The sequence below is a fragment of the Brassica napus genome, chromosome C2, assembly GCF_020379485.1.
Source record: "Brassica napus cultivar Da-Ae chromosome C2, Da-Ae, whole genome shotgun sequence".
Taxonomy (NCBI): domain Eukaryota; kingdom Viridiplantae; phylum Streptophyta; class Magnoliopsida; order Brassicales; family Brassicaceae; genus Brassica; species Brassica napus.
The window spans coordinates 21307381-21332290 of NC_063445.1; the positions used below are offsets into that span (position 1 = coordinate 21307381).

The following is a 24910-nucleotide window of genomic DNA, read 5'->3' on the forward strand; positions in this document are numbered from 1 at the left end:
TATGACAATTATAACTTTTTCTTAAGTTTTGTCTTATTATTATGGTTTTTACTAAATTTAAAATTTACAAAACATGTAATTTTACTACTTCTTTTAATTTTATTTTATATATCATGTAATCAGATATTTTAAGAACAAATTTGTAACTTTTTCTAGTTTATTTTCATTAAACAAAATATAGGAGATGCGTAAGGATTTTTAAATATATGCAAATATCTATATTTTTTAGATATCCAGTTTTCCGGATATCCGTATTTTTCCAAAGTAAAGCAAATCGAAAAATTAGATGTCTGTAACATTCGAAGCAAATCATAAATACTAAAAATTCTACTAATATTTGATCCGTGCCTAACCTTACTTTCATCCATTGGTTGTAATCATATAAATAACATATGTCTGAGATATAAACTTTCAATTTTAGATTCAGGGGTTATCCTGAAATAAATTAGATTTTATGCCAAACTATAATTCTCAATCTTTAAAATTGTTTTAAAGACAATGATTTCGAAGTTTTTAACAAAATGAAACTTATATAAAAATATAATATTAGTTCATTATAGTTTCATTTTTAAATTAATTTAACTTTTGGACATACATTATTCATCAATCTAATTTTATTTTATTTCTTTTTGTCAATTTTTCTAATATATTGTTGGGTTTTTTTCAAATATGACCTAAATTTTCAAGTCAAACACAAAAATAACCCTTGTTTTTTTTTGAAACTTCATTTTTCTCTATTCACCCTAGAAGTTTGAGTTATTCACGAAAATGCCATTATATTTTTTTTACTTTCTTGTTTTGCAAATGATTATTTTACCTTATCATCCTCATCTTCACCAAGTATTTGCAATATTGCCATTGCCATCAATACACTAACCACCATGAACAACCAATTTGAAGCTCTTAATGCACCGAAGTTTCGATTTTTACTCTTCATATCTCATTACTTATGCACACAAATCATATATCTTTCACCTTCTCTTCAAATTCATCCAAAACAGCGAAGATTTTGATTTCAAGCTTTGTTAGGTTCATAGTGACATTGAAGCTGATGATTCGTGGTCATTAACGACATGGTACCTTTTGTACTGAAGTACTGGGTACTTGGAGAAGCAAAACAAGTAATCTCACATGCTCAAGGTATGAAATCATTTTTTTTCTCAGATCTATTCGCGAAGACTTTCAGAAGACTTTAGGAAGACTTTGAAAAGACTTCGCTAGATGTGTTCTCCATCAAGAAGACTTCTAGGGAAAAAAACCCCGAAAATCCCAGTCTTCTCGGATAAATAGGTTAGTTTTGCAATTGACCGAAGTTTGTCTGAAATTTAACTTTTTATAGAAGACTCCCCGAGAAGTCTTCTCGAAAAAACTTCTATAGAAGACTTATGAAAGTTTTCCCGAAGTCTTCTCACTATCGCAAGAAGTCTGCATGGGTTACTTTTGCAATTGAAAAATAATATTGAAACATTTAATATTAATGAGAAGACTTCTCAAATTTTATTTCAGGTTTTGGTATAACCTTTGGTTACGAGAGAAGACTTCTATAGAAAAATCAAATATAGTCAATTGCAAAAGTATTCCAGATAGACTTCTTTCGACATTGAGAAGACTTCCTGAGAAGTCTTCTATAAAAAGTCAAGTTTCTGACAAACTTCAGTCAATTGCAAAATTAACATGTTTATCCGACAAGTCTTCTCTGGCATCTTCAAGAATTTTTTTAATTCAAAATTAAGCCAATATTTACAAAGGAAGACTTCTAAAGATGTCTTATGTAGAGTAGACTTCTTAGAAGTCTTCTACGTCAATGTTTAATAAGCTTTCATTTTCTCTACAATTAAAATCATGACTTTTTAATATTTTCTTGTAAACTCATGTGTATTAGTCAATATTGGAGATCCTGGATGAAATCCATAACTTATTTGGTGATAATTATGAGATTTCAAATATTTATGTTTACTAATGTTTCTATCTAATCCGAGAAGACTTCTGGAGAAGTCTTCTATGTTAGATTTTCAAGAGTGTTAAGTAACTTCAAGGTATGTTCTTAACTTTCAAAAGTGTTAAATAACTTCAAGAATATCAAATCATGTGGTTTAATGTTTCTTTTTAGATTATAAGGTATAATTTTTAACTTACATGAGATTTAAAATTTCAACTTTCATTTAAAATTCAAGTTTGATCTTTTGTGAATTTGACTAAGTTTTCTTGTGAAGTTTCCTGTCTTAGTTTTAGTAAATTTGACTAAGTTTTTGTGTTATTGTGTTTTGTTATGAGTGAGTAGAATGGTTTAAAAAAATTCTTTGTATGTTGTATCAATAACTTCAATAATTTCAAATACTTTGGAACAAAAATGAACATATATACCAAATTCTTTTGATTAACATCTCTTCAAGTTTACAAAAGAATTCACAACTAAAATAGTACACATACAAATCATAAAACATACCATAAACAAAACTATTACACATGGAGCTACATATCATTCCTTAACATAGATAAGCTTAGACTCCACTTGACATCATTCCTTTGTACCACCTTGGGCAGAAGACTTCGGAAGACTTTCCGAAGACTTCGCGGGAAGTCTTCTAGCATAAAATACATTAGAAGACTTCCCAAGAAGTCTTCCAAGAGTCTTCCGAGAGTCTTCTGAGAGTCTTCCAAGATTCTTCTGAGAAATTTTCCAAAGTCTGACTCAAATCTGAAAAACTTTGCATATTCAAAAGCATTCAAATGGTTTCAAAACAGAGAAAACTTAAAAAATAAATTATTTATGCTTAAATAATAAACAAAACAATCATATTAGGTTGAATCTATAACTTTTTAGAATCTAATATATAAAACACACAAAATACATATCGAAAATTTGTATCACTTTGGGCAGAAGACTTCCTGAAGACTTCGTGGGAAGTCTTATAGCATAAAATGCATTAGAAGATTTCAAGAAGTCTTCCGAGAGTCTTCTGAGAAGTTTTCTAAAATCTGACTCAAATCTGAAAAATTTGCATATTCAAAAACATTTAAATGACTTCAAAACAGAGAAAGTTTCAAAAATAATTTTTTATGCTTAAATAATAAACAAAACAATCAAATTAGGTCGAATCAATAACTTTTTAGAATCTAATATATAAACACACACAAAATACATATCCAAAATTTGTACCACTTTAGGCAGAAGACTTCGGAAGACTTCCTGAAGACTTCGTGGGAAGTCTTCTAGCATAAAATGCATTAGAAGACTTGTTTAAAGTATTCCGAGAGTCATCTGAGTAGTCTTTCAAAGCATGTGTCAGATATGAAAAACTTGCGAATTCAAAAAATTCAAATGGCTTCAAAACAAAAAAAAACTTCAAAAATTTAATTTTATGCTTAAATAATAAACGAAACAATCACATTAAATTGAATCTATAGCACTTTAGAATCTAATATATAAAAAATTGATAGATCTACCTTTGAAGGAGTGAAAGATGAGAACCATGTAATGAAAAATCTGCAAAAAGAAGATAAAATAGTGAGAAGACATAAGAAAAAAAAATGAGAAATGGATTTAAAGTTTGGTGTTTTGATGTTCAAAGAGATTAGAGAGATGTTGGAGAGTCTTAGAGTGAGAAACATTACATTTTTGTTGCAGCCATTTGAGAGGAAGAAAGAGAATGTTTAAATTTTCTTTATATATGGAGACAAAAATTCCAATTAGGATAAATATTTTCGATACAAAAGACTTTTTGGTAAGACTTCTTGGGAAGTCTTCTAAGAGAAGACTTCTTGGGCAGTTTTCTACACCCTAAAATCAAATACATGAGAAGATTTCAAGAAGACTTCGCTTTAGGCGATAAACCTAAATTCTACTAAAATTTAGGCGGGAATATGTCAGGAAGTCTTCTGGAAGTCTTCTAGAAGTATTCCAAACCATAAATTAATCAAATAACTAACTAAATAGCAAAAAACAATTAATTAAACTTAAAATCAACTTATAAAGCGTTTAATATACACAAAACTAAACACATGTAGGTTAATTTTTTTTAAAAAAAATAAAGATTCTAAAATCAAACCTTAAATACAAACAATAATATAACATATGTTACTAAACCCCAAATCAAAGTCTTCTCAGAGTCTTCCAGACCCTATAATCAAATAACTAAGCAAAACACTTCCTTAAACTTAAAAGAAAGTTAGAAAGTGTTTAAATCAAGTAATTAGATAGTCACTAAACACATATATGTCAAACTAAAAAAAAAATTAAAAAGATAATATTTCAATATCTAACCGTAAAAATGCCAACAATACTATAACATATGTTACCAAACCCCAAACCGAATGCTATCATGACTCAATCTAAATCCATTCATCTATGTTAAAAATAATTTAATTTTAGTAAAACTAAATTCTCATCATTTCGATATTTTTATTAATACATGATTTTGATTTTTTCTCTTTGAAAATATTTTTTATAAAATTTATTAATTACTTTTAAGATCTAATACATGAGAATACTTCCCCTAGAAGAATTCTAGAAGATTTCTGGAAGACTTTGATTTAGGCGGAAAGCCTATATTCTACTCAAATTTAGGTGGGATATGTCATAAGACTTCTTGTAAAGTCTTCTGTGAGTCTTCCAGACCCTATAATCAAATAGCTAAACAAAAAAAAAAACACTTCCTTAAACTTTTAAGATACTTAGTGTTTAAATCAAGTTATTAAACACATATAGGTCAAAAAAATCTTTTTTAAAAAAAGATAAGATTTCAAAATCTAACCCTAAATATACTAGCAATATTATAACATATGTTACCAAACCCTAAACCAAAGACTATCATGAGTTAATCTACTTTCATTCATCTATGTTGAAAATAATTCAATTTTAGTAAAAATAAATTTACATCATTTAGAAATGTTTATTATTACATGATTTCAATTTTTTTCCCATCAAATATTTTTTATAAAAAATTTAAATTATTTTTAAGATCTACTGAAAGAGAAAACTTCTTTGTAAGTCTTCTCACGCGGAAAGTTATAATGATAAAACTCAATATATGTTTTTTGTTTAGTCATAAGGAGATTATTGTAATTTCACTCGTCTTTTGGGTTACTTTTGCATTTGATTGAATTTGAGGTACACTTTTATATTCAAAATCAAGTTTTGAGTCATTTTTGGCAATTTTCCCGATATTCTTACAGATTGTATTTGTGTTATAACTTTTTATTTTAACAGCATCCTTATAAATCAGAAGCCAAACCTTGAGGCTAGCATGGCCAAGAACATGCAAAGTAAGCCATTTGGATGATTTCAAACATAAAAATTACAGTGTGAAACATGGACGATGAAGAAAATATAGCTACACTGAATAACATAATATAAAACGGAGGAGGGGGTAACATATTTTTACATTGGAAATCAAATGCAGACGTAGTAATGTAACTGCATAGAAATATCTGATACTACGCATTTTATAAATTATCAATACTAAATTAAATTGAAAACATCATTTAAAATGAACATATTTGGCTAATACAGTTATATGATAAAAGAGAGAATATAGTATATACCTACTTTACATCGATTATTAATACATTAAAACGTGTATTGTTTGTTCCAAAGGTAATTAGGAAAAACAAATACAATATTCCTATATAGAAATGGAAAACACTTTTTATAAAAAAAAAACTAGATAAACATAACTTATAAAAAGGAGTAAGGTTTTAGCATCAATTTTAGTCTAATAGTTATATTTTACGATCAATACATGTATGGTAGTGGTTTGTATAAATGTATTCACTCGTCACTATTTAGATTCAAATCTGTATAATGTTGTATTGTTACCTAAGTATATAAAGGGTAACATTTACCAAAAAAAAAAAACTATATAAAGGGTTCTCATATGTGGGGAAAAATCTAGAGTATTTTACACTATAAGACAGTTTCCAAGTTTTTATTACATTCTAGGCCAGTTATCACTATTAAAGTAGTTTTTTATGACTAGAAACCAAACCATCGTTAACTAGATTCCCTTTATCTAACTAAAGTGGTCCCACAATTTTCTAAAATTTATTACTTTTCTTCTCTTTCTCGAGAATAAACAAACATAATTATGAAATCAAAAAGCTTCTTCTAATTCACATCTCAATCTTCAACTTCTCGATCTCAGGTCATCTATGCCACAGCTCCTCTTCGCCGTGTTTCCTGGTCATCCTCTGTGACTACCGATGAACCTCCGTCGAGCTCAGTCACGAAACTGCATGTTCGTCTTCTCCTTTGCCGTGAAATCAACACAAACAAATTCTTCCTCCATGTCGTGCTATTCATTTCATCTCCCTTGTGCTCGTGCTATTCATTTCATCTCCCTTTGTGGAAAAAATCAATAGCGGCCGCAAATTTGTTGCAAAAAATCCAAAATTCTGGGGAAGACGAAGATATATTTACTAAAATACCGCTGATTAAAAAAATTGAAAATAAACAAAGTATGTACACATTCATGGGTGGTACACATGGATAATAATGTGTATGTACACTATTAGATTAGTAATTTGTAAACACATCTAAAGTTGTTTGTATGTTTAACATATACTTATAAAGAAATTTACATGTACACATATGTTTTTGACATCGACAAGGGCTACATGTACAATATACATATTATATCTTATCAGATATTTACATGTACACATATTTTTGAGATACATGTTATATGTCCAGTATGTTGTAAACTTGTGTACATGTTTGAGATACAATTTTCAGATATTTATATGTACACATATGTTTGAGTGTTATCTTTTTGTTAGCTCAATATGTACCTTGACATAAGTGTTATCTCTGTTGTGACATCACTCTTAATCATGCTTCAAACTGTTAGAACACATGAATATGCAAAAATTATCAACATGTACATATAATGTATTATCCACATGTACGTTTAGATGAATTATATCCACGTGTACATCATTATGAACAAAAGTGCAAAAAGATGATACTCCTCCATTGTTATTGCAGATCGCACTTCTTGCCGGCTTCGTTGACGACAACGGAGAGTCGGTGAACAAGTTGATGAACAAAACACAAAATATATGAGTCCAGAACAAGCTGATGAACAAAACACAAAATTCAATTCATTTTCACGGTGCATGTGTATGAAATAGCGTACATGTGTACAGAAAATGGTGTACATGTGTACGAGAAATATGATAGTGTACATATGTAAAACAACCATAAATTAATCAAGCTAAGACCTGCCATGAAGCTAGCATGAAAACACACACATCAATCAGAAGCTCTTAAACAAGGTGGGGGTTGGATCCAAAACAGAAAGCTATGTTATTGATGATTGATGTGGAGTAGATTCATTGCTGACCCAAAACAAATAAGAAATCACTCACTTTGCTTAGAGAGATCAATAGAAAGAGAGGATTTTGAATCTTATTCTAGGGTATAACGACTGACCCACTCCAGCGAGAATAGCGGTGGAGACGCCGGTGAAAAAAGGAGATGATGAGGAACACCCATTACTATTTTCAGAAGAAATACAACGACAAAAAGGAGATGATGAATGTGGCTGAGTAAATTTGAATCGTTAAATGTTAAGGTACAAAAGCAAATCCAATGGCCAAGAAATGAAACAGAAATAAGTCTTGTCAAAAGTGTTAGATTTAATCTGAACCATTGAGTGGGAAGAGAGATGTGTGGTTGAGGTTAATTCCCGCTAATATAATACTTTGGTTACTCAGCTGGTTAGTTACGAAGTGACTAATTTGTTTAGGAAGAAAGGAAGCAGTTAGAAAAAAAGTGTCTTGGTAGAAGAAACTGACTTATTATATTATAATAAACTTAAAACTGCCTCTGAGTGTAATTCTTTCAAAAATCTATATCAACTTAGACTTCTAGCAGCTACTTTTCATAGAACAGAAGTTAAAAACAGCTCATGGTTTGATTGGTGGTTATATGTGGTGAATTAAATTTACCAAGATCAGGTACCGAGTTAGTCTGTCAAGGGGACGTCGATATTGGGTAACATCTTTATTCCTTAAAAACTGCCCCAACATTACAAAGTCAAAGCCCATCGTCTTAAATCTTAATCATCGTTCGAAGTCTATATTCACTGCTAGGCTAGACCCGGGATTTTTCTATAATATTTATTTAATTCTATTTTCTATTTAATTCAATATTATATATATACATATGTATTGATATTATCAAAACATAAATCATCTGACAAATTTCCAAAAATGTAAGTTTTTTTTTGTTTTTTTTTCTTTAAAAGATTTGAACTTTTACCATTCAAATTTTTTTTTATTTTTAATTATTGAAAATTATGTACCGCGAGATGAAAACATATCAAATAATTAAAGTGTAATTTAATTTGAATATTTTATCTTACTTATTTTAATTTTATGTAAAATAAATGCTACATGTACATTTGGTTTGAATTTTATTTTGGCTTTGGAACCATTAAATTTATAATTTTGAAGGGTATTAAGAAATTATCTTTCAATTTTTTTTGTTCCTCCTCGTCCTACATCTATTGATGTATTTTCAAATATATAACTAATTAATTATTTTCAAATATATAACTAATTAATTATTTTCTAATAATATCCATAATCGTATTTGCACAATACTGTTATTTTCAGAATTAGTTGGTGATCAAAATAATTATTAACAAAGTATACAAATTTGTATTGTGGTTTAAAATCTATATTATAGCTAGTTGTCTTTGGATGTTACATGCTAATACATGATATGTAACTGAATTTCTTTCACCTAATCTACGAAATTGGCTTGCATGATCATTATATCATCAGTCTATTACAAATGCTTCTTGTTTTTATGTATATATTAACAATGCTTCTTGGTGAGACAATATTGAACTGCTGAAAACAATGTCTCTCGCCTGGTGATGGAGCTGGCAAAAAGTTAAAGAGATCGAAAGTCTCAACGAAATGTCACCTTCCCTCTTGACATATATGATTAAATTTTCCTTTAATGCAATCAAATGTTGATTCTTCCATCTAATAGATCGAAAGTATCAACAAAGAGTATACATAATAAATAAAAAAGATATTGAACCTCAGATATATTTAAAACTTATAGCTTAATTATATCAATGATAAGACGTGGAATCCTAAAACAATGTTGTTTAATTCTTTGCAAGAGGATAATGGAAAATAAATTAATAGTACAAATTTTTTAAATGTTTAATTTAATTTTAATTAAAAGTAGCATTAACTTAGCTAAGCGAATTGAAACCCAAGAGGATAATGGAAAGCAAATTTTATGTTTCAATTATATAGTTTACTTTATTTGTCTTATGTTGCTGTAAAGCACTTTTAGCTGAATAGTTGATGTAATTTATTAGTTTCCATCTCAACTTATATGTTTTTTTGTTGGTATCGCATGAATTGTTAACCCCCTATGATTGTTGATTGTCGTCTTTCATCTACAGTTATCGCAATGCGGACATAATTTTTAATTCAAATTTTTTTATGGTTTGGGTATAAATAATTTATGTTTAGTTGATATATTGTATGTTATATGTGTATCGTGTCTGTAGTTGTACGTCTTTAGATGTGAAGAAATTTTATATATTTCTTTGTGATGTTTGTGTGAGGCATATTGTAGAATACTTTCTACCTACTCCACGCTTTGATTCCAAAGTTCTCTTTGCGAAAGTCATGAAGATTCAAGGTCTCGACCGTTATCATTTCTTGAGGTCACAATTTGTGAATATTGAATAGATATGTAAAGAATATAAGAAAAACATCCAAACAGGTTTGTATTTTTTATTTTTTTAGAGGATTATGAGGTTGATAGGATTGATTCTATGAAACCTGTTTGGGTGGAAAATACGTTGCATTAAATGAATGTGATAGAAATCTAAAATATAAATAGTTCTGTTTGTTTTCAAACATTTATAGTCGGTTACAAATTGAAAGTTTTATGTACGCAAGTTCAATAATGTCTACACAATAAAGAGATCTTATATACATGATTCAAAATAAAAGGTATACGGGATTCATCTTTGTGCCAGCTCCTTTATTAAAATATTATTACTGAAAGCATTTGATTACATAGCTTTGGTTCATCCTTCTAGCTTTCACAACTCGTCTCCACGGTTCAAGCCGTTTGGCTTTTTGAAGTTCCTTTTCAAGTTTTTCCACCTTAGCCACCAGCCCTACAGATGTGAAGCATGAGAAATCATTATATACAGATCAAGCACAACTCAGATGTACAACACCATTCTCGCTTACCTTTTTGAAAGACTTGGCTTTAGCCAACGACTGTAACATGAGCAGGAAAAATCAGATGGAGAGACATACAAAAGAAACAAACTATAACAATATCCTTTCAAAAAAAAGCAATTCTTGATTACCGGTTGGGCTGCTTTAATTATCTCAGTTGGATAAATGATCGAAGCATTATCTGAAGGAAAGACAATACACATACATATCAATAAATAAAACAGCTGAAAAACCTGTGAAGAGAAATCTGTTTATATCTAAGTTCATGGTACCAAGCAAAAAAAAAAACGAATACATGAACATAAGAAGCAGAAGAGTGTTACCTTTAAGAGAAAAAGAAAAGAACCCATGATGTTATTGACCCTCTGAAACAAAAACAGATTCAACACCGATATATCATAAGCGAGAGAAAACAAATCTTTCGCATGGAGTATTGTCTTGTTAGGAAAAAAGTAGGAGTCTTGAAGCATTTAGCCACCTTATGGGTCTAAATGAAACGACCCCGACACAAACACCAAAAAAAAATCGAATACAAACCAAAGAACATTACCGAACAACAAAAACCTTAAGAGCAAAACCGAACAACAAAAGCCCTAACAACAATAAAATCTGGACGGAACCAAAAAACGGTACCACCTCTAGAAAGAAAACAGAGGTAGAACTCGATAATTCATGTACATGTGAATTTTTCAGGGAATGAGACTAACCTATTTATAGTTGAAAATTCACACAATAGCAGTAATGGGGATGCATTGAATGACAAATAATGGGAGGAATGGAGGATGTTGTTAATGAACGCATTAAAGCCGACGTTTGAATGCATCCGACTTCCGTAACGTTTCGCCTGAGAGTAGAAAACCATTTGATAATATACCGGGTGCGGGATCTAACAGGACATATCGGGAACGATGGTTGAAAGATTATACGGTGGTTGGATGAGGAGGTTCAGCACTTCGGCGGCGACGACCTTTGATATTGCTTTCGACGGAGTGATAAAAATGAAGACAAAATATCTTGGGTTTTAGATTTAAAGCCCACATACAAAACACAAAACGTAGCCCAAATCTCTTTCAGAATTCTGTTAATGAAATTATGCGTTTTGGTAAAGATAACACGTGTCATGCTGAGGTTGAACGAAGTAATAACGTGGAAGACGACGTGGACAGCCTAGGAGTAGGAGTGAATCAAACATTCAGTAATGCAACTACACGGTCTACACTTGTTCGAAAACAACTTTAAATTTTAAAAATATCATTATAGATTGAAAATACATCATACGTTTTTTGGATTGGGATTCGGTCCGGCCCATTAAACTTATGTGCCGACCATTGTTGGCAGAGTATTCCGGTTAACCTCCAAACTAAGGGGATGATTGGAATGAGCTGTAGCTTTATATTTTTGCTTTAGAAATAAATCTGTAGATTTTTTTTGCAGTGGCTGTAGATTATTTTGCTGTAGAATATTAGCTGTACGTTTAAAAAGATTCAAAGACTTACATATAAATTTTCTAAAGTAAAAAATAAGTGCTCTAGATTTATGGCTTTCCATGGCTAAAAATAAATAAAAAGGAAAGAAAAATCTGTATCTTCAAAAAATCTTTACAAAGCATGATTGACAAAATTTTGGACCGTAGAAATAATTTAGGCTGTAGAGAGATCTTACCGGACTTCTAAAACACTTGCCAATCAACCCCTAAGCCTAAGTACATTGATGTTATATAACGAACGAATAAAGCCACTTCAAAAAACCTATAAATACTCCTAAGGAAAGCTCATCAATCCAAACAACAATGTTAGTAGCAACAATGATGAAACCTATTCTCCTACTTCTCCCATCAATCCTCACCGTTAATCCCCCACTCCCATCGCCAGACGGCTCAGATTTCATCCGTACGAGTTGCAACAGCACACTTTACCCCGACCTATGCTTCTCATCTCTCTCCACTTTTGCCAACTCCATCCACAACGACTCAAACCGTCTCGCACGCGTAGCCATCTCTCTCACTCTCTCCGACACTCTCCACCTTGTCTCCCACCTCCAAAACGCTTACGGCAACTGCGTTGACCATGGTTGTGATGGCCCAACCGCTGCTATCATAAAGGACTGTTCTGATAATCTTAAGGATGCTGTCGACGAGATGAGAGACTCGATGAAGCAGATGAAGGAGCTTGTTTCCACGGGCTCGGTCCAGTCCTTTAGGTTCCAGATGAGTAACGTCAAGACTTGGCTCAGCGCAGCTCTCACTAACCAGTATACTTGTACGGACGGATTCGAGGACTTCCACGAGAATGGCTCCATCAAAGATGACGTATCCTCCTCACGGGTGGACGACGTTAAGAAGCTGACTAGCATTGCGCTTGCTTTAGTTAATCGCTACGCCGACAAGGCAATACCTTAATAATTCATCGATCAAGTCTTTCTTTCTCTTGAATAAATGAGCTTTATACATAAAATAAATATGTCAATGATATAATTCGGGACAAATCTTCAAAATAACACATTTCTAAGTTTATGTCACAAAAATAGTCCTCAAAAACTAAAATGACCAAAATAGCATTTTATCTTTTGAAAAATGTAATTTTTTTTTATTTTTCAAAATTTGAAATCTTATCTCAAAACCCCACTTCCCAACTCTAAACCCTAAACCTTAAACTCTAAACCCTAAACTCTAAACCCTAAACCCTAAATTCTAAACCCTAAACCCTAAATCCTAAACCCCACCCCTTAACTCTAAACCCTAAACCCTAAACCCCATCTCTAAACTCTAAACCCTAAACCCTAAACTCTAAACCCTAAACCCTAAACCCTAAATCCTAAATCCTAAACCCAACCCTTTAACTCTAAACCCTAATGTCTAAATTAATTTACCATTAGGGTATAAGTGTATATTTATCTCTTTTGATAACACATTAAATGATATTTTGGTTATTTTTATCTTTAGAAACTATATATGTGACAAAAACTTTTTTAGTGTTATCCTAGTCATTTTCCCTGTAATTGGTTGCTGGCTGATAATATATGTGAGTTTCCCTTAGTGTATAATATGTTTTGTGTCGAAGTTATTATTTACATGGAAATAATACAGAACGAGTTTGTGAAAAGAATCAATTAATCTTTTCATTTTTCTTCCCTTCAGTTGTCGTTTTGGGATTTTCATTAATTATATCAAATATATACACGCTCGATAAAAGAACGTGATAAAGTGATAAATATAAGTAACACGCTCAATTATGGCTCTCAAATTTCAAAAAGTTAAATACTTCAACGAACATGAAAGCAAGGAAAATGAATTATTCTCCTGTGAACTAATACTTGCTCCCGACTTTTTCACACACGAACTTTTAAGTTATGCCAAAAACCACTTGAACAACGGGAAAAAAATTTATTCCTCTATGAACTAGTTGTTTCCGGCTATTTCACACACAAACTTTTAAATCATGCCAAAAACCACATGAACAATTCTATTTTTGAATTACAGACACAAACTATCGATTTTAAACTAATTCCTCTAAAACCGTAAATAGTGTTGTTTAAACGTCACTTGTATAATTTGGCTAAGTGATTAACAAATTTTTTTGCAATCCATTTAATTAAAAAGAGAGATGTTTTTATGAATACATACAACACTTGAGCCAAATTATTACAAAGACAACAATTCAATCATATTCAAACTTAACAAAAGCTTATGCTGATAACAAAAGAAGACATTTAACTCAAGAACGCAAGCACAAATGGAGCTTTGTGGCATTGATTTTGATAAGGCTTTAGTGAAGCTTAATGAGCTCTCTTCAACTCTCTTACACAACTCTTCTACTTGAACTTTCATGAAAAAAGCTGCAGCAGGCGGTTTGATAAGGAGGCGTCCCGCGGGACGGCCCGCGAAGGCCTATCTATTCTGCGGTACGGGTTTGAGCCGGCATTTTGAAGACCGCAGCCCGCGCGGGACAGGCCCGCTGTGATACGCCCTGAATTGAAGGATCACTTTAGCTGGGTGTTGGATATGATCCGAGAAAGCAAATGACACTTCTGGAACTAAAATGGAATGAAAGGATCGTCAAGAGATGCGGAATGGCTCTTGATATACCCACGATCTAAGGCTAACCACCAAAGAAAGAATGAATGTGTTGGCTAACCACTAAAAAACACACAAAGATGAATTGGCTGACCACCAAATCAACAAGCCGGTTCACACCAATGAACTAGCTAAATAAATCTCTCTCACACTCAGAGAAGAAATAAAAATAAACTCAAAAACATAGATTGCTTTTCTTCATAGAATGAGACTACATATTTATAGTGTTTGTAGTCAAAGACTAATAAAGAAAATACAAGGAAAATAATACATAGAAAATACAAATTTGACCATATATGAATTAATGAGTCAAAGATTGAGTCTTCCATGCAGATTGGTCAAAGATGGCCCTTCAGATAATGTCCAAATTCATCCGAACCAGATGGATGCACGGGGTAAAGATAAGGACGCTTGCGGGACTGTCCGGATGGTCCGCTGGATGAGAATGAACAGATGAGAATGCATGTCCGTCTTCGGTTTCTTCACGACCCAAGCTAAGGCTGGCTCGACCGTGGGTCTTAGAATGTCGAGTTGGTCGGGGAAGACGAGCTCCGGTACAGTCAGTTCGGTCGTCTAGTCGTGGTTCCAGTCGAAGCTTCAGTCGGGACGCACGCGGGACGGCTCAGTCAGTCTGATCGGTACGGTCGGATGAACAAACCTCGGTCAAATTGTTCAGAACGTTCTGATCTCCATGCTGGTTGGCTCTAATGGACTGATCCACGAACCGGGGCACATCACGCTGTGACCCGCTCGACGACTAACCCGCTGCGGTACGGGATGGGTAAACCTGTTTGACATCTCCATCGGAAAGTGATTCGCGATACCGTGTGAGTGAGACCAAAGCACAGAGAAAGGTCAGATGATAATTGCAAGGTTAGTAAACAATGATTCCAAACCTTGGAAAATTTACACACCAACCGTTAGAACGGGATGGAATCCACGGACCGAGAGAGCGGCGTGGATGGCCCATTAACCGTGGGCGGTCGGAGCGTTACAGATAACCTCTCCTGTCTTTCGGATTTAAAAACCAAAAAAAAAGAACCCGTGAACGCTCATATTTTCTCATTTTTTACAAGACTTTATACAAACTATGATACGATTTTCAACAATCCTCCAAAGACGAGTTCAACTCATCAAACTATGCAGTGCGTTGTCTTTAAAAGAGATTTAGAAGTATATGATTAAACACACCATCTTGCCGCACCACCAGTGCAACAGCTTAACATTAGTTTCAATATATACAAATGAATGAATTTTTTGTTTATTATATGAGAAGAGAATCAACACCACTAAGCCCTGTCCTAAAATCACTTACTACCACAGCCAAAAAATAATACTAATTTACAAACAAATTGTAACAAGATTTTATCTACATTAATAACTCATAGGTCGTTTCCCGTGAGGGTCTGAGCTAGAGCTCGCACCACCTACACTTCTAGTCGGAGTCCTAGAAGAAGCTGGTGTAACTCCTCCACTTCCTGTGTTGCTTCCAGTGTTTGTCTTCAAGCTCGAACCAAACGAACCTGCACTCGATCCAGGTGTCGATAATGTACCAACCGAGGATGTTACTGAAGGACCATGCCTTCGACGCCCGTATCTAGACCCGGGGACACCAGGACGCTCTGGTTCTTCGAGATGTCCTGGTTTTCTCGTGAGAAGCATAGCTATTCGTCTCATCGCTGGCCTCTGGTGAGGATCTCCTTGAACACAGAGCAGGCCAATCTGAACGCAGAGTCTCACTTGTTCCGGATCAGCCGAAGCTGCTATCTCCTGGTCTAGTATCTCGTTCGTCCTGCCTTTCTTGTATAACTTGTATGCCTGTGTCACAATCAGGAAGTAGTTAACATCCAAACAACCAGAGGAACAAGGCCGGGAATACAGACAATTTAGTAAGAATTTATATAATTTTTTAAAATATAAATTTAGGAGCCCATATATATGTAATTTATTTTATTTATTTTTTCTAAAATTTTGGACCGGCCCTGACGAGGAACAATGGAACCATGAGAACTTTACCCATTCAAGAAGAGTCTGGTCAGGGTGTCTCATACTAAAACTCGAGTTCTTCTGGCCACTAATGAGCTCCAAAACCACAACCCCAAAGCTGAATACGTCTGCTTTTACCGATAGAACACCATGCATTACATATTCCGGCGCCATATAACCACTAAAAAAAGTTAACATTAAACAAGCATTCTACCATGAAACAAGGACTCTAAATGACATTAGTGATAGAGAACATACTTGGTGCCGGCGACGCGGGTGTTGACGTGAGTTGCGTCTTCCTGATAGAGCCTGGCCATCCCAAAATCTGCAATCTTAGGAACCCATTTCTCATCAAGCAAAATGTTGCCAGCCTTGATGTCCCTGTGGATGATGCAGTTTGGTGCGTCTTCATGGAGATAGAGCAGTCCTCGAGCAATGCCAGTTATGATCTCAAACCTCTGCTTCCAGTCTATCTCCGATCTTCTATTGGATTCTGCATCCAAAAACAGAAACCAATACTGTTAAACTATGCTAAAGTACAAACCAATCTCGACACAAAACTAAAGATGAGAAGAAAAGAAAACTTACTGAAGAGGACCTTGTCGAGGCTCTCATTAGCGACGTACTCATAGACCAAAAGCTTATCATCTCCGTGCGTGCAATAACCCCAGAGATTAACAACGTTCCGGTGCTGGACTTTAGCTAACAACTTGGCCTCGTTGACAAACTCGTTCTTCCCTTGCCTTGAAGCCTGAGATAGCTTCTTCACCGCTATGTCTCTCCCGTCAGGTAACCTTCCCTATTTACACACAAAAACCACTTAAAATCTCATCACACAAACAAAAAGTAAGAACCCTTCAGAGTTAAATCTTTACCTTGAAGACGGGTCCGAACCCACCTTCGCCGAGTTTGTGGGCCGGGTTGAAATCTTTGGTAGCTGAGACTAAGACTTGAAAGGAGAAAACTTTCTGTTCCAAAGCTGCAATTCTCTCGATATCGTCTTCAAGACCTATGGGGTCAACGAAATAGAAGAACGTGAGTCAAATTATAAACCCTAATCTAAACCCAAAAATGAAAAAGCTTGAATCAAAGGAGAATTTACCTGAATTGGAGGTGCGTTTGAAGGGTTTGATAATATTCTGAAAGAAATTCATGGGCTTGGTGATGCCCAGACTACTACCATCCCATGGAAAGCAATCGAAAGATTAGAAGAATAACTGAAGACCCAGGTAGTAGAATCGAATTTGGGGAGTGGGTTTCACAGGAGATTACGTTTCACCGGGTGTAGTCTCAGAATCCCAGATTGTGATTTTGGGGTGATTAGTTGAGTTGAGTTGAGTTGAGTTGAGCTGAGCGGACGAAGAAGGAAGGTAAAAGAAGAAGTGCAAGTAAAAAGGCTTATATGGATAAATAAAAGTCAAAGTCTGGCTTCAATTCAACATATTTTTTAGTATAAATAAATAAAAGTCTAAGAAGGGGTTAAAGCCGATGCATCATAAATAAATAAAAACGTGGTGAAATTGTTTTATCATAGATGAGTTTTTTATTTTTGGGTCAATGAGTTTTTAAAGTTCCAGATTTGATGTTTTTAATACTTCCAACAATTTTTATTTTTTATTTTTAAATAAAATATTTACAAGCAAGAAACATTAAGAAATCTCTATATATTTACAAGCAAGAAAAAACTATTTTGATTTACCATTCATATATTGATTACAAACAAAAAATATCTTAGGTTACAAGCAAGAAAAACTAACAAATTTTGATTTAACATCCATATATTTACTATTTGTTCTTTCTCCATATTTTTTTTTTGACTATTTCTAATTTATGGCAGTAACTGGTGAATTTAAACAAAAATACATAGAATAGAGAAAAATTGAATAAGATGAATAAAATGCCGTAGAAAATGGAATAAATCAATTTCATTTATTCTTTAACAAAATTGTTATGGAATGGTTTGTTTTGTATTTTATTTATTTTGTTTTTTTCCGAAATTGATAAAATGAGCATTTTTGTTCTATTCATGTAAAATAGTAAAACAATTTATGAAACTAATGAAATTGATCATTTCAAAGCATTCAATTTCAAAAATAGTTAATCCAGTTGCGGCCTATATTTTCCCAGTAGTTGGTTTCTCTTGACTTGCAAACCAGTTAGAAGTATAAAATTGATATCTTAGAAGAAGAGACGTGCAGCCCTAGAGAACGTGAGTGACAAGCTTTGGTTTATATTTATATAAACGATTAGCGAGTTAAGATAGAATAAATGCAAAAAGTGGTACCGATATGGAGTATATATATCTTGTCTTTACATTTATAAAGCCACTAGCGTTGAACAAATTTCCATAAAAACCAGGGCTTGCAGCATATATACCGAATCTGTGCACTCATTTTGTTTTTTTTTCAACTTTTAAAACTTAACCTTAAATTTTATGAGAAACCAGACTGGGTGAATGTGAATCATATTAATATAGCCGTTTAATATGTGGTGGTATGGACCGCATGGTAGGAGCTAGGCCTGGACAAAAAAAAAGGGAAACCGAAATACCCGAAACCGGAACCGGACCGAGACCCTCAAATAGTTCCTATATTTCTATATCCGAAATAACCGATCCAAACCGAACAGAGAACTGAACGGATACCCGAATATATAACAATATTAATTATATATACATATATATAACATACCTAAATATATATATATATATATATATATATATATATATATATATATATATATATATATATAATTTAAAAGTCTATTAAAAGTACCGAAAACTATTTAAAAATAACTAAATTATTATAAAGTATCCGAACTATCCGAAAATATCCGAAAATATCCGATAGTATTATCCAAAATATCCAAAGTAATTTGAAATATCCAAATTTTTTATCTAAATCATCCTAATTTTTTTTAGTATTTTACTCTAAATAATCGATATCTTACCCGAACTATCCGAACTACCCGAACCGGAACCGAAACCAAATGAGAACGATTTTTTCGGGTATTTTTTTGTTCTTAATTTTACTATCTGAACCGAACCCGAAACTATCCGAACCGAAACCAAAAATATCTCAAGTAGTAAATGGATCCTTTAACCTCCTACCCGAACTAACCGATACCCGAAATACCCGAAATACCCGAACTGAACCGAACCGAAAGGAGTATATATATATCTTGTCTTTAACTAATGACGTAATTAATAAACCTTATCTCTACATTTATAAAGCCACTAGCGTTGAACAAATTTCCATAAAAACCAGGGCTTGCAGCATATACCCAATATGTGCACTCATTTTGTTTTTCTTCTAACTTTTAAAACTTAACCTTAAATTTTATGACAAACCAGACTGGGTGAATCATATTAATATAGCCGTTTAATATGTGGTGGTATGGACCGCATGGTAGGAGCTAGGCCTGAGTAAAAAAAAACAGAACCGAACCGAAATACCCGAAACTGGAACCGGACCGAAACCCTTAAATATCTGAACGGTTTCTATATTTCTACATCTGAAATAACCGAACCGAATCCGAACCGAACTGAGAACTGAACAGGTACCCTAATATTAAAAATATTAATTATATACACATATAACATAGCTAAATATATATTTATAATTTAAAAATCTATTAAAAGTACCAAAAATATTTGAAAATAATGAACTAAGTTATTATAAATTATCTGAACTTCCTGAAAGTATCTGAAACTATCCGGATAGTATTATCTAAAATATCCAAAGTAATCTGAAATATCTGAAATTTTTATCTAAATCATCCTAATTTTCAAAAAAATTTTACCCTAAATAACCGATATTTTACCCGAATTATCCGAACTACCCGAACCGGAACCGAAACCAAATGAGAACCAATTTTTTCGGGTATTTTCCAGTTCCTAGTTTTACTATCCGAACCCGAAACTATCTGAACCGAACCGAACCGAAAATATGTCAAGTAGTAAATGGATCCTGTAACCTCCTATCCGAAGTAACCAATACCTGAAATACTCAAACTGAACCGAACCGAAACCCGAAATGCCCATGCCTAGTAGGAGCATGCATTTTATAGTCATTCTCCCAAAACCACCGGTTAAAGCTAGTGTAGGGTTTCTAATTTATGTTTTATGGTGACCAAAAATCTTATCTTACATGACATCATTGACGATTACGCTCAAAAGTAGAGATTTAACACCACTTGGCATAAAATACCATCACCCAAGATGCGTTTCTATTTACTTGATTTACCCAGTCAAGTTTAATTTGTCCCCTTTGTTTTCTTTTGTTTGTTTTTCATGCAACCCATAGCATTATCGTTAATTAAAAACCAAAAACATATATTCTATCTGTTCCGTAAAGTTACATATTATAGAGAAAAATTTTGTTTCAAAAAAAAAATCTATTTTTACATTTAAGATGCATGTTTTATTAACTAATTGTAAACTTTAAAAAATTTAATTGCATTTATTAGATTTTTATTGGTTTAAAATTATGGAAAAATGATAATCACAAAAATTTATGCAAATTTAATGTTTTATTAAAATGTGTAAAAAGTCTAAAATATGTAACATCTTGAAACGAATGGAGTATCTCAAACTCCCTTCGTTTTTAATATAAGTCGTTTTAGAGAAATTTCTACGTTCCAAATTATATGACGCTTTCGATTTTCTATGTAAAATTTATTAACACTTAATGTTATATGGCCAATGATAATATACCTTTTATTTTATTATTAGTTGATTTGTGGTTAAGTAAATAATTAATGATGTTTTTGTTTAAAAAATATAAAAAATTAATGATTTCTTAATCTATGTCCACAATTATAAAACGATTTATATTAAAAAATGGAGGGAGTAATATATAGTGAAGATTAATTAATGCTCACTGCCTAATTGAAAAAGAAACAACAAAACTTAGGCCGTGAAAAAGTTTTGAAGTATCCAACCAAAAGAAGTTGCAACAATCGTCAAGGAAAACCATACAATATCATATGATACAAATAACGCAGCATTTATATTTGGGCAATTCTCCATAATAGCACTTTTGAAGTTTTTGTCTCCAAAATAGCATCAGAAAGAGAAAGTCACAAAAATGACATTCATTAATGGGCAAAATGTCTCTAATACCCTTGTTTTAAAATTAATTAAACAAACAGGAAAAAAAAAAAATCAGAACCGCCTCTCTCTCACGCGACGCGACGGCGATTCTTCTTCTCGATCTCTTCGACGCGATGCGACGGCGGCGACGCTCTCCGATTTCGTTTTATCATTTCCGGTGATCATCTCACGAAGATTCGACTCTCCAAGGTATGATTCCTCTTCTTAGGGTTTTCTATTTGGGGATTTCGATTTGTTGTTTGAATATTTGATGTTCCGAGTTCTTTTTGTTGATAATTTGTTCCGATTTGATATTGCTTCAAAGCTGAATGGTGTGTGTTGTTCTTCGTTTTGTTATAGTTCTCTTGTTAATCTAAAATTTTTAGAATTTCATAGTTAAGAACACACACAAAAATTGTAGCTTTTTCTTATGCATTAATCGTTATTATCAATGGTTTATGAAGAAAAAATACAATTTTACTTTGTGTTTTCGACTTGAAATTTACTTTGTGTTTTGAATGTTTTATGTTCCTATTTCTTCTCTTATCAAGCTTTAACTGTTTCATATTCAGATTTTTTATTGAGTCTTATTGTGTCATTTTGTTAGATTAGGTGATATGATACCGTTTCAAACCTCTGTTTTGATGTTTTAATTCTCTTGTTCCTCTAAAATCAGGTTAGCAGTTGTTAGATTATAGTATCTTAAACTGAGTTGTGTAGTGAATTAGTCGTTAGTAGGGATGCGTTTGAAATGAGATTAACTTTGCTCATTAGGAGAATTTTGTACAATTATGTTGATGCCATCTTGAGTCGAAACTGGTGAAAGTTGTAGCTCTTTCATTATGTCTTGATCTATTACACTACTCTTTGGTTGGTAGGCTCATGATTTCATTCATGACCATGTTGGTTGTTTGTTTATGATGTTTCTTTGATATTTCGAGCTCTTTTTGTTGCTAATTTGATTTCCGGAAGTTTGAAATTGTTTTCAGGATATCTTTCCTGATTGGTTTCCATATGCTATTGTAAGATTTGTTTATGTTCTTTGGGTTTCATTTTTTGTCGTAGCTTGCGTCTAGGACTCCAATAAACGGAAAGGGAGTGGTTATCTTCAAGTATCCATCTAATCTAACCGTTGCCTTGGTTTACCTTTCTGCTGCCTTTCTCCTTGCATGCATCGTAGCTGGTCTGTTCTCAAGTCTGTCTTGTTCAAAAAGCACCAGCTTCTTTGTCATCATCATTGGGAACACAAGCTTTTGAGGTAATGGATTCTGTTCTTTTCAACATAAAGTTGATTCTGTTGATTATGTGGGATTTGCTTGTATCCGTGAGTGTTTTGCTTGTGAAAACTTGTGGAATTTTTTTTATCTTTTATCTTCTGGAAGGCGTTTCGTAGTTTCAGGATAGCTTTCCAGAAAATCCGATAGTTTTATGTGCTAGAAATTTAAGTTCAATGTTTTTCTCAATGTGTATCTCATACAGTTTCTTGTTGTCTTATAGGATGATCCAAACACTTGGACTTATGTTTCTCCTCCAAATTTGACAAAAAGAGTATATGCTCGTTCTTGTTCTCCCTTTTTTTGTTTTAGGAAGAATTTGTAGATATTCAGGAATGTCTTCCTGATTTTGATTTCTACTTTGCATATTCATTTATGATGTTTGTTCAACTCTATTGAATGTTGAATTTAATTTGTTTAGCTTAGCTTTCCTAATCGAAAAGTTGAATTTGATTTGTTTGGTATTCTTTCCTATTAACCCGAGAAGCTTGCGTTTATTTCCAGCGAAGCAAATATCCTTAAGTTGTTGGAGCTCAAAGCAAAGGCTTTTGAATTGTGGGAAAACAAAGTTGTTGGAGCTCAAATATTCTCTGACATAAACCATCTCTTTGAGGTATGTTGCAGATTCAAGCTTCTTTGTGAGTGATCTCGTTGTCTACTGCTTCTTGCTTGTGTATAGGCTTGGTGAAATCCGAGAGTTCACGAGTGTGTGGTTTTAGTTCGTGTTGCTTTAGAATTTGGGTCTGAGGTATGAGGTATTGATAGAGTTATACATATTTAGGATTGCCTTCTTAATTTTTCTTGTTTTACCATCAAAAATGACTTATATCTTTCCTAATTCGTGTTGCTTTTGAATTTGGGTCTGAGGTATTGATAGAGTTGCATTGATAATGGATAGGATTGTGAAAGTATGTGTGTGTTTCTTTTTCTCAATTCAGGAAGGGTTTGTATTGTTTCAGGAAAGCCTTCCAGAAAAGTTTGAAATTTTTTTTCTCCTTGTTTACGCAGGATAGAAACAAATGGGAAATTCATTACCTCTCACACTAACTCTGCCTGAGCTCAAGTACCCTATTGGTTCAGAGCCAAAGGAAAAAAATGTGTCAATAAACCAACATTCAACCTCGATGTATATCTCCATTGTTGAGAGTATTCTAACAGCAGATGAGATTGAGAGAGTACGAGGGTTTTTGGGACCTGTAATGAGGCTCAGTGGGAGGAGTGAAATGAATTTATCAGGAAAGACTGTCTACGGTATTCTCACAAGAAGCATCGTTACTGTCAAAAAGAATGAAGCTTGGTTCCATTTCGCTGGTCAGCCAATGAAGTTCTCTATAAGAGAATTTCATATGGTGACCGGTTTGAAATGTAATGGTGAAGTAGAAGGACCACGAGGGGAATATGAGTGGGACTTGCTAAAGGGGCGTACTCATAAGTTAAGCGACGTGTTGAACCAGCTCAAAAGACAAGAGTAGATGCTTCTGATGAGAGAGTTTGCCTCGCAATGCTCCTCCTGGTAGAGAGCATAATGCTGCCGAAGAACAACAAAGGGACTTTCCCTTTGGAGTATGTCAACAAAGCAAAGGATATGATGTATCCATGGGGAAGAGACGCTTACCTGATGCTCCTGAGTTCAATTCAAAAAGCTGTCGCAAACCACGTGGAGGATACTTCAAAATTCGAGTTGCAAGGTTATCCTCTAGTATTCCATCTTTGGATACTAGAGTCCATTCCCTTGCTACGAGATAAGTTCAGTAATTGGGCACCGACTGTTGATGTTCCTAGACCGATTTACTTGTGTGAGAAATACATTGAGCTAAAAAATCCATCACTTGAACGGGTTTTACAGATTGAAACTCATAAAAAGGTAATTTTTTACAGTGACCTTGTTTTGATATCTTTCTCTGTTTATTTCGCTTCTTCTTTTTAAAAACTTATTCTCATTGGTTTCTCTTTTTTTATGCTTTCAGCTGAAGGTCACATGCATCCTACCTCCTATTCCTCATGATCCAGAAGATGATGTCTCCATGGAAGAAGAACATAGTGACGAGTTGGAATCTGTGAAAGATATATCCAAGAAAGGGTACAAGTTTAAAGCCGATGATTGGAAAAATAGGTCTGTAGACACATTGGACACATTGGGTGCTCTTATTCATATGACAATTCATATGACGGAAAATGTGGAGACTAGCCAAGCTTCTGCTTCGATTGAGGATGACTCAGAAAATACCAAACTGAACAAGATCATCGAGTTAATGATGG

The 24910-nt window shown here is 33.3% G+C and overlaps 3 protein-coding genes and 1 long non-coding RNA gene across 4 annotated transcripts; 2 read left to right on the forward strand and 2 right to left on the reverse strand.

The window, feature by feature from the left end:
• Positions 1 to 9836: 9836 nt before the first annotated feature.
• Positions 9837 to 11307, reverse strand: LOC106379376. The gene is made up of 5 exons (XR_001275998.3): positions 10935 to 11307; positions 10551 to 10592; positions 10359 to 10408; positions 10237 to 10266; positions 9837 to 10160 (listed from the first exon to the last, which is right to left on the reverse strand). It is a non-coding gene; the product is annotated as an uncharacterized LOC106379376 (long non-coding RNA).
• Positions 11308 to 11448: 141 nt separating this feature from the next.
• On the forward strand, positions 11449 to 12839 carry LOC106380334 (21 kDa protein-like). Its single transcript, XM_013820102.2, has one exon. The coding sequence runs from the start codon at positions 12017 to 12019 to the stop codon at positions 12623 to 12625; it is 609 nt and encodes a 202-aa protein (XP_013675556.2). The 5' UTR covers positions 11449 to 12016; the 3' UTR covers positions 12626 to 12839.
• A 2634-nt stretch (positions 12840 to 15473) lies between these two features.
• On the reverse strand, positions 15474 to 17673 carry LOC106381148 (cysteine-rich receptor-like protein kinase 43). Its single transcript, XM_013821016.3, has 6 exons — positions 17388 to 17673; positions 17161 to 17294; positions 16874 to 17084; positions 16544 to 16778; positions 16316 to 16466; positions 15474 to 16117 (listed from the first exon to the last, which is right to left on the reverse strand). The coding sequence occupies exons 1-6, from the start codon at positions 17437 to 17439 to the stop codon at positions 15674 to 15676; spliced, it is 1227 nt and encodes a 408-aa protein (XP_013676470.1). The 5' UTR covers positions 17440 to 17673; the 3' UTR covers positions 15474 to 15673.
• A 5997-nt stretch (positions 17674 to 23670) lies between these two features.
• LOC125582239 lies at positions 23671 to 24123 on the forward strand. Its single transcript, XM_048748833.1, has one exon. It carries the CDS (start codon positions 23671 to 23673, stop codon positions 24121 to 24123), a length of 453 nt encoding a protein of 150 aa, XP_048604790.1.
• Positions 24124 to 24910: the final 787 nt, after the last annotated feature.

Coding starts and splice junctions, on each gene's coding strand:
- LOC106380334 (XM_013820102.2), top strand. CDS start 12,017: ATGTTAGTAGCAACAATGATGAAACCTATTCTCCTACTTCTCCCATCA.
- LOC106381148 (XM_013821016.3), bottom strand. CDS start 17,439: ATGAATTTCTTTCAGAATATTATCAAACCCTTCAAACGCACCTCCAAT. Junction 17,295..17,387: donor CAAACGCACCTCCAATTCAG/GTAAATTCTCCT, acceptor TTGACCCCATAG/GTCTTGAAGACGATATCGAG. Junction 16,118..16,315: donor ACCAGACTCTTCTTGAATGG/GTAAAGTTCTCA, acceptor ATTGTGACACAG/GCATACAAGTTATACAAGAA.
- LOC125582239 (XM_048748833.1), top strand. CDS start 23,671: ATGGGAAATTCATTACCTCTCACACTAACTCTGCCTGAGCTCAAGTAC.